Source organism: Rhyacophila brunnea, unplaced genomic scaffold (genome assembly GCF_057557595.1).
Source record: "Rhyacophila brunnea isolate RB1 unplaced genomic scaffold, BYU_Rbru_1.0 scaffold_22, whole genome shotgun sequence".
Taxonomy (NCBI): domain Eukaryota; kingdom Metazoa; phylum Arthropoda; class Insecta; order Trichoptera; family Rhyacophilidae; genus Rhyacophila; species Rhyacophila brunnea.
This window is the reverse complement of record NW_028232882.1, coordinates 7,292,696-7,311,445: the sequence shown is the minus strand read 5'-3', so window position 1 is coordinate 7,311,445 and position 18,750 is coordinate 7,292,696. Positions and strand designations below refer to the sequence as shown.

The 18,750-nt window shown below is 34.7% G+C and overlaps 1 protein-coding gene across 1 annotated transcript in view; it reads left to right on the top strand.

Annotated features, from left to right (window-relative positions):
- Positions 1–18,750, top strand: part of LOC147069998 (uncharacterized) — a 162,421-nt gene that overhangs the window by 134,816 nt on the left and 8,855 nt on the right. Inside the window, exons 7-16 of the mRNA XM_085949343.1 lie at positions 2,043–2,238; positions 5,671–5,811; positions 6,899–7,182; positions 12,245–12,370; positions 13,083–13,235; positions 13,336–13,508; positions 14,379–14,514; positions 15,367–15,668; positions 16,853–17,026; positions 17,874–18,050. Coding sequence (XP_085805469.1) covers positions 2,043–2,238; positions 5,671–5,811; positions 6,899–7,182; positions 12,245–12,370; positions 13,083–13,235; positions 13,336–13,508; positions 14,379–14,514; positions 15,367–15,668; positions 16,853–17,026; positions 17,874–18,050 — 1,862 coding nt within the window. The remainder of the gene's footprint in view (positions 1–2,042; positions 2,239–5,670; positions 5,812–6,898; positions 7,183–12,244; positions 12,371–13,082; positions 13,236–13,335; positions 13,509–14,378; positions 14,515–15,366; positions 15,669–16,852; positions 17,027–17,873; positions 18,051–18,750) is intronic.

The window sequence follows — 18,750 nt, the reverse complement described above, 5'->3', positions numbered from 1 at the left end:
AACTAAATATTAAACAGTAAATCACTTGATACAACCAGTTGATCAGTGAGGCAGATATTTTTGAATGGCTTAGTATTCCTGACTTTGGTGGCGAAACAATGTCACCGAGTAAGAACTGTGAAATCGAATTATTTAGAGTCGTTTTAGTTATTTCTATGTGCTCTTTACAATATTCAGAAATAATAAAAAATCTTTAGCCGTCGTCCTTGATAAATGCACTCAGTAATTGACATCAATTTATATTAAATATTCAACGATATTAATAATTAAAGCTTGGGATAATCTATCACTATTTTTAGGGGATGAATGGAGGAAAATTGGCATCAAGTGTAGTATGTGATAAAATAATTTAGAGTATGCATGGATTATGTAATCATTATAATATCACCTTGATTATCTATACGAAGTGTTAAACCGCATGGTGCATTATCTCGCCAAGTTTGGACGAGTCTGAAAGGTTTACCAACTTGAACGATAAAAACATCGAACTATGTGCAATTCAACCAAGGCTGTTTATTTTCTATCACAGCACCAAACTGCAATGTCCGGATTTTTTTTACTGTAACAAAAACACTTAGCTTTTCCTTCAGTCTATAAATTTAACAATGTTGTAACTATATATAATAAGTTTTTGCATACGCTTCTCAAAAAATACTTAAGTCTGTTGCGTAACTAATTGATTAGGTATTATTGTCCCAAATTAATTGTTTATTGAAGACACAGGTACTTGAATATTACATTAAGTTAATCATCTTTAATATATTTAATAGTGCCTAATATCATTCATCCTCAAACACCTCACGTAATACTAAACAACAAAACAACACAAGAATACTATACAAAATATTTAATTCTGGCTATAAAGAAAATTAAAGATATAGATGAAGGAACATAATTGACTGTACATCAATGTAAATAACCCTCTCAACCACCTTGTGTGAAAACGCAAGACCATGGTTATTTACATTCGTTAATATTACATTCGTATATTTAAATGGGTTTTTTTCAACGTCTTTGAATAGACTTATATACATATTATACTAGTATGGCTCCACCCCTTGGCCACCTTCGGCCATCCATTCGCAACACGCGCAAACACGCATTAATGCAATGTTTAAGCTCCATTATCTCAAAGCCTCGATGACATTGAGCTACTTTACAAGCGGCTTGTTGGCGAATTTAAAAGCGGGCGAGTCAGCTAGTGCGATTGTGATGATGACACACAAAACTTTCCACTCGCTCAGAAGCCAATAAGCTAGCAAGTTGAAACCGTCATTTTTGGTACTATTTTGACTGGACGTATTGAGTAGTTCGTTTTTTTACCGGGAGGTCGCTACTATCGCTCTACTGCGCAGACGCAGTAGGCCCACACGCCAGCGTGTAGCATGTAAAGTTGATCGGCTTTCAACTTTTCTCGGTAGATTGTTTACAATTCGCTTGTTAGCTTGTTCGATGATGACACTTGGCGAGTTTACAAGCAGATTGTAAATTCGCCAACAAGCAGCGTTTAAAGTAGCTCAATATCATTGAGACTTAAAAGTAAATCGACAGCACCCATTTTGTTTACATTTATAACTCTTTCTTTAAGCACTAAGGTGCATGGTTGCTACATCAGTCCCGTGCAGCATCGCTTCGGGACAAAGAAGTGTGGCACTAAAATATTTTCATTCTGACACGTTTATAGCGTCATGGAAGGCGGCCACGCACAAACAAACCCAAATAATTGTTTATATTTATATCTGGAAACTCTCCATGAAGAATCTTATTAGGAAAGGTTTCAAATCGATAATATCTAGAATAATAATACCGCATTAGCACATATATAGCGTATCTTTGCGTAAACTAAAAATAGGCAAACATTGCATGTGATCAAAAAAAACCCGAACAGGAAAAAATATGTAAAAACCTAACGTAACGTTGCTGATTTTAGCTTATCATTAATATTATAAAGTAGTAAGACAATATATGGATGATTTGGTAAAAAATATGGTGTTTCAAAGCATAACGCATTCTAATAATATGTATTTTTTTCTTCTGTACAGATGCAACGACAAGCAGTCAGTTCTCGCCCCCCTTTACACGTCCTTATTGACAGAGCACAACAGAATCGCGAGAGCCCTTTCCAAGTTGAATGCTCATTGGGATGACGTCACTCTCTTCCTTGAGGCCAAGAGAATCATTACAGCCACCCTCCAGCATATCACCTACACTGAGTTCCTCACCACCGTTCTTGGAGAGGTACTGTATACCTATAATTCTTATAAGTTAGCATTCACTTAACTTTATTAATACTCAATTTCACAACAATTATAAAAATTTTACAAAGAAAGATATTTTTTTTCTTTTATTGTGTTAAGTGTCAATATGGTGGAACTGCATTGTATTATTGATTAATTTAATAAAACGCATTTTTTTAGTAGATACTTATTCCATTTTTATTATTTAATAAATTTGGACCGGTTTCGTCCTCCTCAAAGGAACATTTTCAATTGAATAATATTCATAAAACAGGTATTTATCAAAACAAAATCATAAAGGCGCAGGGCTCAAAATGGACTGGAGCGCACCGGAGCGCCGTTCCTGTTCGTGAAATCGGTAAAATTATCGCTCCGTCTCGTGGAAAAAATAATTTGACCGTCTGAGCTAGATAGGCTATATAATAGAAAATCTAACACACATATTTTTATGAAATACACATCAAATTTGATAACTATGTCTTCTAACTATGATAACTATGTATTGTTCTTCAGAAAACTGTTGAGCGCTCCGGTTCGTAAACTTTTACATTTCGAACGCTGTAAAAGGCGACACAAATATCTACCAATACAATGTAGGTAGATAGTTTAATTGAATTTTAAAAATATCAAACTCTATCAACATATTGCAGTATTAGTTCAATGAATAATGTAGACCACAGGTTCTCAAACTTATTTCGACCACCATCCACTTTGAGATAAAAAAAATCTAGTGCCCCCATATTTTTTTATTTCCCTTTTTACATTACCATCTGTTGCGTATCTTAAAAACAGTTATTGCAAATATAACTTTTTTAAACATGCATTATTAATATGGATGGTATTGATAAGGTGAGACCCATATCCTTTTCTGAGATCAAAGAATGTTTCAATGAGAGGAAGTAAAACTCATGCTTATTTACAAGTATTTTTATTAACATTAAAAGAAGGCTTTCAATTTAAAACTTATCTAGTTTGAAGGATGAATCTGATGCATTTCGACGAGTTTGTTAATATCAAGTTCGGTAACTTCCAGCCGATTTCTCTTTTTAGTTAGCAATGTTGCTACAGCACTGAATCCACGTTCACACAAATACGACGATGGGAATGCTATCAGAAATCGTTGATCAACTGACCATAACCCAGGGTACAGTTGAGAGATTCGCTTCTGCAGCCAAAATTCTTGGTATCCATTCTTGAATTTAATTTAATTCGAGTAGTAAATCGCATCTCAAGCAGTGTCGTGTCTAGATTCCGTCGGATTTTTATAGAAAGAATTTATCTGCCGTCGCCCCTCTAGATTTCCTTAACGCCCCCTAATTTTTTTTGAGTCTTCTACTGCCCCCCTGAAAGCCTCCAGCGCTCACAAGGGGGCGTTATCGCCCACTTTAAGAAAGACTGTTTTAGACAAATACGTTTTACTGACAAATTGTAGTGTGCACTATTTATGTCGGATATTAATAGCTTACCTCCACTCTTCCCCACTGGCTGATGATGAATGAATCCACATCCAACTATTATTTAGTATATTATTATTTCAAGGTCGATTCATTACCGTTATATAAATGCTAAAATAATTAAAGAAAGATCAATTTTCTATTACAAAAATATTATTTTATAGTTAATAGCATTTGATTGCATCTTGAGCATTTCAATGCGTAACTAACTTAATAATAACACCGTCAAAAATGTTAATTAGTCGATATTATTTTGCAATGACATTATTCAAGATTTTAAAAATATTTTAATTGACGTGAGAATAGTTTATTAATTATATTTTTATAAAGAAGACAATTATAAATCATTGAACATTATAAATACCTTCCCAACGATTAAAATTAATTACCTTTCATTATCATTAAACAGAATCTTCACACTGTTTTTGTTAGATCATTCATAAAATGGTAATAATTAATGTTATTTTTGTCTAAGAGATATTCGTATCATTTCTCGCAATTATTTTATGGTTCATGATAACTTTGCAGTTTAAATACCTACTAAAAGAGTTGTATTATATTGCAATTTAAAGAGCTCTGTACAGACACGCGCTAAGCGGAGGTATTGGAGGTACAAAGTACCCGGGCGGCAGAATTTATTATATGAAATATATTATATTATAATATAATGAATATATCTATGGTCTAATCTTCTTTCGTCTTTCGACCATGTCCGATCATAATAGGATCAGATGGGCCTCCACAGAGTGGAGGTTTGTATTAAGAAATTTTATTTTTACGAGAAATGGATGTTAGCCACTTGCTCAACCTATTAGGTCCATACTCTGACTCATACGCAAATTGAAAAATAATATGTGTACTTGCCAGACCCAGGATTCGAACCTGGGACCCTCGACACTATAGACCGGCGCTTAAGCCACATTAATCTTAATACTTCGTATCTGACCTATATGACGAAAATTACTTTTTAACGTACCTACTAAAAACAATAGAAATACTGCATATCGACTGCGAAATTCCTATATCTGTAGTTATTCAAAAGACATTTTACAGCCATTTTAGTAATTTCCCTTATCTTAACATTACAGGAATAAACCTGTAATAGCCCATACCTTGCCTCTCTGCTGTCAAGCGTGTTGCATAACCTGTGTTGAATTATTCAGCTCCAAAATGCTATTATTTAAAAGGTAAAACAGTAAATAATATAACAAATTTGGATGTTTATCTTTATATATATATAATATCACATTTTTATTGGATGTTATCATTATATTAGGCGTTATATGCTTTGATTTACCACTTTTTACGTTACGGGCTATTGGCATGCTATATTATTACAACATTTGTGTGCTATTAACAGTCAAATACGGGATATTAAATATTTAGTTTTTTTAGCTTCCTGCACAATTTGTAAAATGTCATTTACGGGATATTAACATTTGCCCATCGATATCTGGATCAAAAAATCTATTAAGCCTATCCGCTATAATAAAAAAGATATATATTTAAATACAATATTTAGATACGCGAACTAGTATGCTGTCAAGTGTTTGAATTTGGAACGAAAATTAGGAGTGACATTGACATCCCATTGGCAGACAGATTCGTGTAATATAAAATGATATTTGGTAAAATTCCAAGATTAAAACAATAATTAAACATAACATTACATAAACTAAAATTTAAATTTAGGTACTCGTTCTAAAGCTCACCATATGGGCATAACATGAGGTGTAGTAAAACAATCTTTACATGTACATCACATGATATCAGAACCCCCTTAGGGCATGACGTTATAATTATAATAGTAGGTACGATCCCTAAAAATACTAAAACAATATTATTTCTCAACGAAACAACAGTTCCACTCCGTCAATGACTAACTACTATGTAAAGCTCATCTTCGCTGTGAGTTTACTAAGTAAATATTTATTAGATACATATTTACATTATACATTAAATGATTTTTTTCTCTTCAGGTTGCTATGTCCAAATCAGAACTTAGACCACTGACCCGTGGACACTTCCAGGGATACTCAAGCGCCAACAGGGCAGGAGTCTACAACGAAGTAGCTATGACCGCGCTTCAAGCATTTAAGACCATGTTCCCGTCTTCCCTGGTAAATACATATTTTATTATTTATATTACATTGATTATAATAATACTTAGGTAATCAATATTACAATTACATCACCATGTTCCATCCTAAGAGAACCATATAAGCCTTTGGCCGTCTCGTTAGAGAGACGAAACCGCGGTAGGAGGATGACCAGGTGTAGAGATGAGAAGCCAGATTGGTGTTTGCTCCGATTCATGGAGGAGCGAATTTTAATTGCGGTGTAAACAGCTTGTACAAAAATATGATACTGTTCCGAGGTCCGAGGCTCGGTGGATGAGATGCTGTGCGGAGCGATATAGAGACCGAGATACTGACCGTGCGGGAAGTTATGATCGAGTTGTATTCCCAATCAATTGTAATCCGCTATTTATCGACATAGGTACTCAGAATCAAAATATTATGTTGAAAAGAATATTTAGGAAATAACTATTAGATATAATTGAGGCAGCTACTTTATATCAAGTTTGCGATGATTGGACATTGGCTGACTTTATATGAGAAAACGGACATTAAGGAAACTATAATTGCGGTCAGCTATTTACCGATTTTGCAATAATTGGACACTGGTTGACTATACCGGAAATGGATATTAAGGAAATCATAATTGCGGTCAGCTATTTAATATCGCCGATCAATATCCTGACACGGCTTGGATTGTTGATCCCCATAGATAGACCTTTATAGAGTTGAGTTTGTATTAACAGATTTTTTTACGAGAAATAGATGTTGGCCATTTGCTCATCGTATTAGGTCCATACTCACATTAGAATACAACATATGAATTTACCAGACCTGGCATTTGAACCCGGGTTCCATGACATTATAAGCCGTCACGTTAAATAAAACTGACATCGATCAATCAATATTAAGTATCATTTAATATCCATCAGCAAAATTGATGATAAAACTATGTAATTGTCTCTACCTCTACATAGAAATTATTAGTTATTATAATGTGATTAATTTTTTTTTAAATATTTTTGAATGTATCATCATTAGCTAGATATAACATTATATTAATCGACGAATCTAATTAAAAATATATACTAATTTCTATTTTTAACTAACCACGTATGATTTTCTGCAGATTAACGAAACCGCATCTTTAGAAAACCTGTTGACCACCCCCGCGATGACTCCATCCCTCCACTTCCCTTCACCACAAGGTCTGCAACCAGCTACTTCATCATCATGGGACTTTGCAGCTCTGCTCATTCACCGCGGCAGGGACCACGGCCTGCCTCCATACGTCGAATTCCTCAACCTGTGCGAAGCCCAGGTCGATCCCAATGTAGATTCTCTCGGATTTGAAGACTTGGAGAAGGTTGGCATTGACAGAAATGGACAAAAACTGCTGCAGGAACTTTACAAGTGAGTAATTTTTAATATCATTTTGCATTAAAACCGCCAAATGCTCGCGATAATCATTTGTGAGTTAACATCTCACTAGTGGTGGCTTCGAGTTAGTTATTCATTGTTTGAATGAAATTGTAGAGTCTTTGTGTATAGGGAATATACTTGGGAAAGTGCGGAAGTCTGCAAATGATGCTATGAGGTAAAGAAAGAAGAGTAGCAATCAGAATAAATAATATTATATTCAGGATATTTTTTCGATATGTAGACCCCCAACCATTTTTTGTATGCGCGCCTTGTATAAATAATATGCATAATAATAAAATAATATAGTAGGTACAATAAAAATGACATACACTGGTAAATAATCAATCGTAAAACTAAAAACAGGAAAATAAAATGAATAATTATTACAGAATAAAAAGATAATAAAAGACATGTTGACTATGTACTTAACACAATTTTACTGTAGGTACTTACTGCTCGAGTGCTTGAATGGGAGTATTGAACATTTAAATAGACGTACTTTGAGAAGAGGAGGGATCCTTGAAATTGATAAATGCACGGAAATGTTTGATTTATAAAAATCAACCTGTAAGGCGTAAAACCCACTTATCGCAGCAAGTGGGGCTCTCGCGCAAAATTTCACAAGTGGCGCGTTAATCATCGAAAATACAACGTAATCAAATACGCCAGTGCACACTGTATTTGACGACGCATTGTGCCTGCCTGCCCCATGAGTCATCGTTTTTTGGCTTCTCAGCGATACGAATTAACGAAAATACAACGTAGTCCATTCATTGAACACGGCTAGCAAAATCACGCACCGTAGAGAGCGCACCGAGCGCCGCGTTGGTGGGCTTTATGCCTAATGGGTCACACTTAATTGTCGAATGAGGATACGAAACTGAATTATACCCACCCCACAATCTCGGTAAATGCCCACTGTTCGAAGCCTTGGTTGTGGTATATACAAATCTGTATTTAACAACTTACTACTTATAGAGAATCGTTTCTGCTTATTTAATAAATATTACTTTCATAAAGTATATTTACTACATAAGTATGAATTATTGATGTTAAATTGATTATCTATTTAATATTAATAAGCACAGTGCGAACAGTAAAATTAAAACAATATCTTACAAAGTAGTATTTTATATTTAACTACTAATAAACTAGTATGTATTTTATCTATATGAGTCTCGATTATCGAATATTTTATCAACCACATCGTATATATTTCATAGTATTATCACTATGGGTACCTATCTTAAATTCAATCCTCCAGTCTACCAGTATTGAACTACAGGTCAAAAACGTGGACATTAACCATCGGTGACTGGAAGAAAATGTTTGGCGGATTGCATCCGGCGACGTCAGTTTTTCCATGAGAGCTGAGAAACCTAATTTGCAAAGATACAACCATAGATAATATCGTCACTGTTCTTTCAGAAGACACTAATTAGAAAAAATGACATATTGAGTTAGTTATACCAAAATGTTTCTTATTTCAAACTTTACCGTCTGGAAACCTTCTTAATAAATAAACAGTCTTTATTTTAAAGTCATCCTTTTTACGATTACTTAATAAACTCACATGATAGACCATTTCAAACATTTTAACAACTTCAAAAGTCAAATTACTCAAAACTAGTATTCTCCAGTTAATGTGTTCTGCCAGAACAGAGACGATATACGATCGAAACAGCTACAAAATCCAAAATGCTGACAACTCTAGCTCAGAATATGAAGCTTTATGTACAGAATCTATTAAAGTTTATTAAATTTTCTTTCACTGTTAATGTCATTTTTCTGGTGTTTGTCGTCGTTTTTCAAAGGGATTTGAAGATCCACACATACATTTGATAATCAGGAGCTGGAAAATACGTATAATAAGAAGTAGAGATGTTTTCTCCTGTCTATTACACTTCTAGCATTAAAATTAAGCTTTGAATTTTAAATATAGTGTAATACGCAATCGCAGACTTTTTCTTTTGCGGCACAACCAGCGCATCTATTCTATACACAAGACAGCTTTCGGCAGCTACGGCAACTATCTAAAGTAGGTATATATCGTCGTTTTAGCACTTATTGTAACAATTACAATAAATTAGTTGTAATTGATACAATAAGTGCTGTGTTTTAACAGCACCTCTTTTGGCTGTGGTAAATTTTAGAGCGAGATAGACAGTTAATTGTTTAGACGGCTAACTTATTGTAATTGTTACAATAAGTGTTAATACTTCGATACAAACATACCCTAGAAAGCTGCCGTAGCGGCCGAAAGCAGTGCATAGAATAGATGCGCTGGAACTTTTCACGGCACACAATTTAACAGACACCGATCTAAGGAAAATTAAAATATTATTAAGAAACCTGCAGTGTACTAATACTTATACGTAGCAATGATAGGATATACATATTAATAATTAAATGATACGGCATTCCTACATTACCGATCCGACGTTAATATAAATAATTTATTGCGTATTCAAAGCTGTATTTACAATCAAAAAGTCCTTGCAATCTTAAATTATATTACTAGCGAAATGGTTATTGGCTAATTGTACGTAGCCAAAACCCGTTTAAAATAATTTATTACATTATAATAATTGTCAAGAATATGTTTATGTTTCATTGTATTTCTGTTTATTTTTTACTCATTAAAGTAGCGTAAATGCAACATTGACAACAATTTAATTTTCCAACAAGCGGTTCGCAGTTTTATTTTATATCTTTCATTATTTTTTTTCTTCTTTTGTACTACATCTACTCAGTGGGTAGGCTGTTAAGGCTATACCTCAGTTGAGGTATGGTCTAAAAAGATCGTGGCTAGGCGATGCGCGGATTGCGGGTCGCGGGTGCAAATAACGCATGCCGACCGAAATATAATTTGTCATATAAATCCAACATGCGTCCATTTAATGTTCTGTTTATTGTTCTATTAGTAACAATAATAATATATTCATTGACATGTTTTTTTTTTTTAAAGTAAATGGGTAACGTTTTTAGTCTTCTTTACACGATTTGAGAATTAATAACCCCGTCGCCATCACGAAACAGAATGACGTATTGACACCTCGACGTTCGCTCTCAGACTGCCAGCGAGTCAAAAATTTCGTCGTGCCTAAATTATTTGCCGTTCACTGACGTATCGCCTTAAGATCTGATATAAATAGTGCACAATAAATTCTATCAGTCATACGTATTTGTTTCCATTGAACTACGACTACAAGTTGCAGACAGTGTTGTTAAGTTTTTAAAATTCAATTAAACCCTGCGTAACCAAGCCATATTAATAGATAATAGTCAAAAAATATTCGTCTATCTGTAAAATATCTAAAATTTTGCCATTAAATCATACATCATTTTGGATATTTTATAGATAGAAGAATAGTTTTTTTCTATTTTGATTTGATCTATCCAGGGCTTAATGAATTTAAAAAAAACTAACCAACGCCTGATGTTATATGTATTCTTAATACAACGAAAACAAACAAGTATGATTATAAAGTGTGCACTATTTTACCCATAGTAGGTATACCAAAACTATTATGGTTTTTTTTTTATTGATTTAATTGTGATGTTTTAATAGATTTTTAAAACCTAACCAACATTATCTGCAAATTGCAGTTTTAGTTCAATTAAAACAAATGCATATGACTGATAAATTTTAGTGCACACTATTTATGTCGGATCTTAACAGCCTACCTCCACCCTTCGCCACTGCGATACACTCTATTAAAAACACTCGCCTTAAAAATCTGTTAATACAAACTTATATTTTTATTATTTACTTACTTATTTACTTAATATTGCCTTGCTTTTAACTGTCGGTTCTATTAATGTCGTATATTTAGCAACCGGTTCTCACAGGATCACTGAATGACATCTCTGAATAATATGAAAATATTATAAACCCGATTCAATAGAATCGCAAATTACAAAGCACATTCGCAAGATTTTGAACAAAATGACAGCCAGATAAACCTGTTTCACAGCCTTGGAAAATAATTCCGAAATGCATATATTGTAGAAATAACATAATGTCAACGTCATATCATAATTCCAACTAATTAACTACATCATTAATTTTTATAACAATGAGCGTCAAACCTCCTCCGACAATAAATTTGGGTAGTTAAATCTAAAACTCATAAATCGAAATGGCATTTAAATACTAAAATTATTTTGTAAGTATTGTAAGACGCAAACATAAATAAAATATAAAATACTAATAATAAAAGATATAATATATAATAAGGGTGGCATATAGCTAGAATATAAATTGTCATAAAATTAGTAATAATTATCAAACGTCATAGCAGCCTTTGTTTAATTTCCACCAAAATTGACATTTGTGTTCAGTATTGTTTGGAAAATCATCATGGAAAGATACACAGTAAGTTGTATAGCGTAACCAAATTGTTAAAATATATAGTAAATGTGCCGCAGATGCCGTCATGAGATTTTATAACTTTCTTTTTCGAACAAACCAAACCTAACCTAACCTAACCTACCCCAACCTAATATTACCTAATATAATTCTTGGTTTGTGATAATGATGCATCAAAATGTATGAAAATTTCAAGTTTTAAATTAACAATTATTGGATCAAAAAGCCTATGCGCCGACAGAAAAAGGTATTTATTATAATTATCTACGTGGAATAAACAGTTTTAAATATAAAAGCTCATGACGGCATCTGCGGCACAATTATTACCAAATATATTACAACAACAATAATGAATCTATTCGAACTACAGAGCTTAATAAGCTATATATTATTAAAATAGCTTATTAAAATTCGAGTCAAATAGTGATATTTGTGTTGTTAAAAATCCAACCTATCAAAAATGTAAACGTACTGCTAAAAATATCAATGTTGGGAATCAAAGTATAGATGAAAATCCAGAACAATCAATTATTACACATCGTTCTCAAGTACTTGGACTTTCTTGTAGTGGAATACTACATGGAATATTATTTACAAAGATTTGCATTAAAAGTCAGAATTTAGAGTCGCCACAGAAACATGTTTTCCTGAATAAGTATTTATTTTCATTCCTTCTTTCAGCAACGTACAAGATGTCGACCTTCTTGTTGGAGCAGCTCTTGAGAGGCCAATTGATGGAGCACTCATGGGACCAACCACTGCCTGCCTGCTGAAGAAACAATTCATCAAGTTGCGAAACAGTGACAGGTAAATAAAAAGATGATGACGATAAACCTGTATTACAAACGATAATTATTGAGATGTTAACTTAATCGACCAAGGCTACTTGATGGAAATTGAATTTAAATTCTAATGGATTCAAGTTTTGTACTATTCCATCCATACTGAAATGGAATAGAATATACAAGAGAAAAAATATAGCCAATAGAAAAAATCTTTTTCGAAAAAGGTAAGACACCCGACAGGAACGAACCTGCGTCTCTTGAGTTTCGCGCCCTGTGCATTACCACTATGCTACGACTGCTATACTTAATTGCGACAAATTTTAACTATTGACCTTATGAATACCTGCTCATAAGCGCTCTCTAAATTGAGTTACGGTAAGCAATCGACTTTTGTATTCTAAATTAAAGTACTCATTACTTTAATTACTAACCAACGTCACGGATCACTCCAATATTTTTCTGTTGTAACCTACTTGAACTTGCTAATATTTTTTAATTAGCTGTTTCTTTTATTAACGAATAGTGTACTATTCTGTGTATGTATGTTCAATAATTGGAATAGTACATTCTTAAATCTTGTGAATTATTCGTTGAATAAAAGAAAAATAGCTAATTAGAAATGGAATAGTACAAAATAAACAGTTTTCGAAAATATATTGACAATAATAGTCATTTAATATAAATTTGATATACCTACAGTCAAATCAAACATACTAATTTTGCTTAATTTACAGATTCTGGTACGAAAATGATCTTCCCCCTTCATCACTGTCTCCAGAGCAGCTTCAAGCCATCCGAAGAGTGAGCCTTGCTGGTCTCCTCTGCTCTACAAATCCAACGTTGACCCAGATTCAACCCAAGGCCTTTGTCATCGAAGATACATACCTGTACGTCACATTTTTTTATATATAAATATACTATAGAATAACTAGTAAATTATGAAGGAAAATTAATGATCTTGAATAATTCAAATAATTATTTATCCAGGAATACCGCCCAATCCTGCAATCAGCACCACCAATTGGAACTGTCCGCGTGGATGGATCAGGACCACATGAACATGGGAGAGATTTCAGGAGAGATGTTGATGAGTGCCGTTGAGAAGGCAAAGAAAGATATGGTTGAAAGGAAACGTCTCGAGTACGAGCTCTGGGAGCAAGGTATGTAAAAAATAATACTTCAATTAAAAATGCGAAACATATAAAATGCATGTGGATGTAACAATAAAGAATAGACTTGCGAATTTTATATGAACATATTATTATCAGTCTCTCATCGGATTCTTTAACATGATATCACTCCTTCAGCTCTTGAATTATTTGTGGATTGTCAGACTAAAACCTTCGCATCGCGTAAGCCAAAAAGTCTAGAGGTGTTAAATCGCAAGATCTGCATGACCAATAGACGTCACCAATAAAATTAAAAGTATAATATCACTATTTCTCTCACATGCAGAGCATAATATACTCTTCAACACAATGGAGATTATATTAACAGACGCTTTAACAAGGAATGGTTTTTAGCCTTTTGTCCCACTTATTTGGTCATTACACAGGATCCAACATAATATCTTATGTATGTAGAAAACAACATGCATTTTTTGCTAACCGTGGGATCGAACCGTGACCAACGTCATCAGAGCCGGACACTCTTCCAACTAGCCCATCATTAATAAACTTACTAAAATTGGAATGTACCTACTAAAATAAGCCCTGTCTTGATGGAACTACATATTTTCCACGCCTATAAGTCTTAATTTTGCTGTGTGTTTAACACATCCGATCTAGAGTAGAAACCCACGCGTTAATTTTGTATGGCTGAAAATAATTACTTGAATATCAAAATAAATGTATGTGTGCTTTACGCGTGCGTTAATCAAAAACGTTGAACGCATTAGCGAAACTTGAACGTCTTTTACGTTTTATTATGCATGTGCCCGGTTTCGGGTGACATTACGACGTGCAGCAAGAAAATACATAACAAAGATACATTAAAACATGTTATAATTTTACATATTATGTTTATTACAGCCGGAGGAGTGGATCCTAAATCTCCAGCCGGAACAGCTGCATCATTCTCAAAGGCTAACAAAAATGCACTCCTTCTTGCAAATACTTCCCTGTTCTTCGAGTACGCCACCAATGAAATCATGAACAGTCTTATGGGGTAAGTTAAAGTTATTCAGTCAATATGGTTGAATTTTTTGCAGTGGACTGTAATTTTAAGATGCTGGTGGATTACGGATCTAGCGGAGGGGGTTTAAACAGGATGGCAGAGACTGACCTTTTATATTGAGAGGGCTGGCGCACGCTGGAGCTGGTTTGGTGTTCACACACCCACGCACTGGTAAACAAACGATTCGGAATGCAACTCTCACGGTCACTCTTTGGGTTTTGGGGTAAATGATGACGACAAAATTAGAATGGATGATAGACGCGACGTTCGCTCAAATAGTATCAGATTTAGCGCAACGAAGGTTGAACAGATGCGTTTTAGATGAGTCACTCTGTGGTTAACACGGCTTCGTCCGTATCGCATCAGATAGAGCGAGATAGAGTCTTAAGCCTCAATTACATTAAGCTTCTTTATGAGCTGTTTATTGGCGAATTTAAAAGCGGGCGTTTCTCGGTAGAGTGTTTACAACCTGCTTATTAGCTTATAGATGATTACACTGGGCGACTTTACAGGCAGATTGTAAATTCGCCAATAAACAGCTCGTAAAGAAGCTCAATTTAATTGAGGCTTTAGCTTTAACGAGCCTAGACTGTCTTGAAGTAACTGAACATAACTTTAATCACGGTCGACTCATGACCCGTGACTGTGGTGGTCGTCTGGTCTTGCGACAATAAATAAGGATTTGAGGTAGGTGGGAAAATAAGGAACGATGGCCACCATAATTGGCCCAACTAGAAACCCTTCTTTTACACATAAAACAAATCATAATATCAAATTAAACTCTGAATCATCTAAATTAAACATAACAATGAATGAATATTAATTATATTTAATTATTTGCAGACAACGCAGACGGAAGCGTCAAATCTTCGATAGCAACGTGTTAGGCTTCGCGCCAGGCAGTGACTTCGCCGATGCCCTACAGAGCGTCGATGTCACCGGCTTCTTACAGCAACAGGGGGGACTCGGGGGCATCAATGGACTCGCCCCAAGGCTCGAAGCAGCCTGTGACGACCTGGAACAGGCGTGCGACCCTGCCGTACCATTCAGGACATTCACTGGCCACTGCAACAATCTGAGAAATCCAACCCTCGGCAAGAGTTTGACCACGTTCGCGAGATTGCTGCCGCCAGTATATGAAGATGGTAATATTTGAATTACTTTTACATCTACTAATAACATTTATCTCAACTGGGCTAGCGATGTTGTTTTTAGTGGTCTTAGTAAATAATATTAATATTAATTGTAATGTTAAGAATATTAATCATTAAACTAATAACTTTTAAAGACTGATATAGATATATCTCATTAATTACCAATACGTTACCATTGTTCCCAGAATGGACGATTTTACACCTCTTGAGTGTAGTATTTTTATTGTATATCTCTCTCTTCTTGGTCGTGCACTCATGGCTGAGGATCGTGACCACATTTAAATTTCGCCATCCTTTGAGCGACCAAGACTTTCCATCCTTCTCGATCTTCCGCTTCTCTCAGGGCAGAATAGATGGTGCCCCCAGTCAGCTCTTTCACTTGGTCGCTCCATCGCGCAGACGCTCTTCCTCTGCTTCGCTTTCCCTGGAGGCTACCCAAAACTATCAGTCTCTCCAGGTTGTCCGGTCCGCGCCTGACAATATGTCCAAAAAACTGCAGAATTCTTCTCAGACATATCGTCGTTGTTTATAATTAATTCCTAATGATATATTATTAGGTTTTGACGATTTATATACGCTTATCGAGTGTATTATTATTGATAAAGTAGGCGGTTATTTACAAACACTTCAAATAGGTATTCATAATTTGTTTTTTTTATTGTGATCCTTGACTTAATAGGTAGGTGATAAAGTTTTTACCTACTTTGTTGTATTGATTTGTTATATTAGTATCGTTGTCAGTGTATTTTTATCTTTTGGTGAGTTTACATAGTGCCTGAAGATGCCGAAAGGCGAAACCCGGGTCGCAAAAAACGACTCAAATAGAATTGCACAAAACTTAAATGCATTAGAATTTAAATTCAAATTCCATCAAGAACCTTCGGTTGATGGTATCTATTAATATTACAAATAAATATAATATTTTATTTTGATTTGTTCTGATCGTAATATTATTTATTGTAAGTATTTCTATACCCGGTTGGTACCCATTTATTAGTTTTTGTCACGATATTATTCACGAAAAAAATGTTCAAAACACAACTACTATACACTATAACTGATTTCAAACTAAAAGTATAGGTACCAATTGTATAAAAAGAGACAGTCAAGTTAGTGGGTAACAAACACAATAGGATTTTCAAGTCATATTATATTTCGTATTTTTTTGCTTACAGGTGTCTCCAGACCGCGGTCAACATCCGTCACAGGAACGCCTCTTCCCTCTCCCCGAGTGATCTCCACAGTCATCCACCCTGACATTTCCAACCTGCACACCAGATACACTCTCATGGTGATGCAGTTCGCGCAGATTCTTGACCACGATCTTACCATGACGCCAATTCACAAAGGTAATTATAATTTCATTTTGTTGTAGGTTAATACATACCTATCTCTAAGACCCAAGACATGCGGTGCTGAAAATTAACGCAGTCTGCGGTACCATAATGCAGGTCTTATTTGATTCCTAATTTCTGCAAGTTAGCGCCGAGTAATTTATATATCTTAAAAATTTATTTACCGTGGTTACTCTAAAGCAGAGAACATGCGATTCCATGGAACGGAGGATTATTCTTTAACTAAGGAATCGGTGTTACTGTTGTTAGGCATTCGTCCGAACTATTAGGTCATCACACTGGATTATACACGCGTTGAAAAACCAACATGCATTTATGCCAGATGCGGGATCGAATTTGCGACCCACGGATCTGACCACTAATAGTGGAGCAATTTAACTTGAATCAGCACAGATGCGGTTTCTTTCTTGCGTGCATGATTTATACAGAGTGAATTTTACTATACCCACTGGTGTGCTATGTGTATACCAATTAGGCGTCCGCATGTACCTACATTTATTATTATGTATCTATATTTAGTGGAATATAACTTTTCAAAGATGTTCAAGAAAATCTTACTTTTGGAGACAGATATACATACAATTGAGACTAATAATAAGGTTACTAAGTCTAAAGGATGATTTAGACTAAAATCACGATTAATAACAGTTCTTTTATGTTTATATTATATAGTTACTAAATCGACTATCTATATTACTAAAATGGGTCATAAATTGCAACCGATTTCGGTTCACTCAATCGTTTATTTAGATCTATTTGATACATTCGTTAGGTATATTATGTTTGTTAATGATTATAGTGTTTAAACATTTGATTAATTAAAAAAAAAACAATTTCACAGGTTTCCACGAATCCATCCCCAACTGCAGATCTTGCGACGCTCCAAGGACAGTTCATCCAGAGTGCAATCCGTTCCCCGTTCCTCGGGGAGACCACTATTACCCCGAAGTGAATGTTACCAGCGGTGAAAGACTTTGCTTCCCCTTCATGAGAAGTTTGCCAGGACAACAGACGTTAGGTGAGTTTTTAGATTCACTCATTTTCGTTAGCATTAAAGGTCATAGGTAATGAGACAACCCGGGTCCTGTGGCTAGCTCGGGATGTTGGTAGAACCCGGGATTCACAAAAATTAAATAATAAATAGAAATAGGTAGCAGTAAAATGAAAAAGTCTTGATTGTTTCGTTCAGAGAACGTGGTTTTTATATTTTGGATTCACAATATTATTCTTACACATTTCCGTCACTTAATATTATTGCTTAATCTCTAATTCGCTTTAACTTTAAACTTAATTCTCTATATCCGTTTCTCTAACTAATTTTTCACGTCCATGCGTGGTTATGTCGTTTCTTTTTACTCTCCGAGTCGTGGGGCCGATATTGCCTCTTTCAATGGCGACCCTCTACTGACTTTTTTCTATCGACCTGTGTTGCCATCCTTCCCTTACATCTTTATTATTAATTCCTTTGGCTTTCGTCTCTTTTATTCGGCAAATCACATTCTTCTCTGACATACTATTATTATAATAAGATACAATTCTTATGTGCTAAGTACATGTTGAATATTTTGACAGTTAATCAAGGAATTTTGGACGTACGTACGCCCATTGTTGACTAGGAGGTCAGGTGACATGGTTATACTTAATAATTAATTTAATCTATCAGGAGAGGCCCAATAATCATGGGTGTGACAATACCTACCTCATTTCAGTTTGATTTT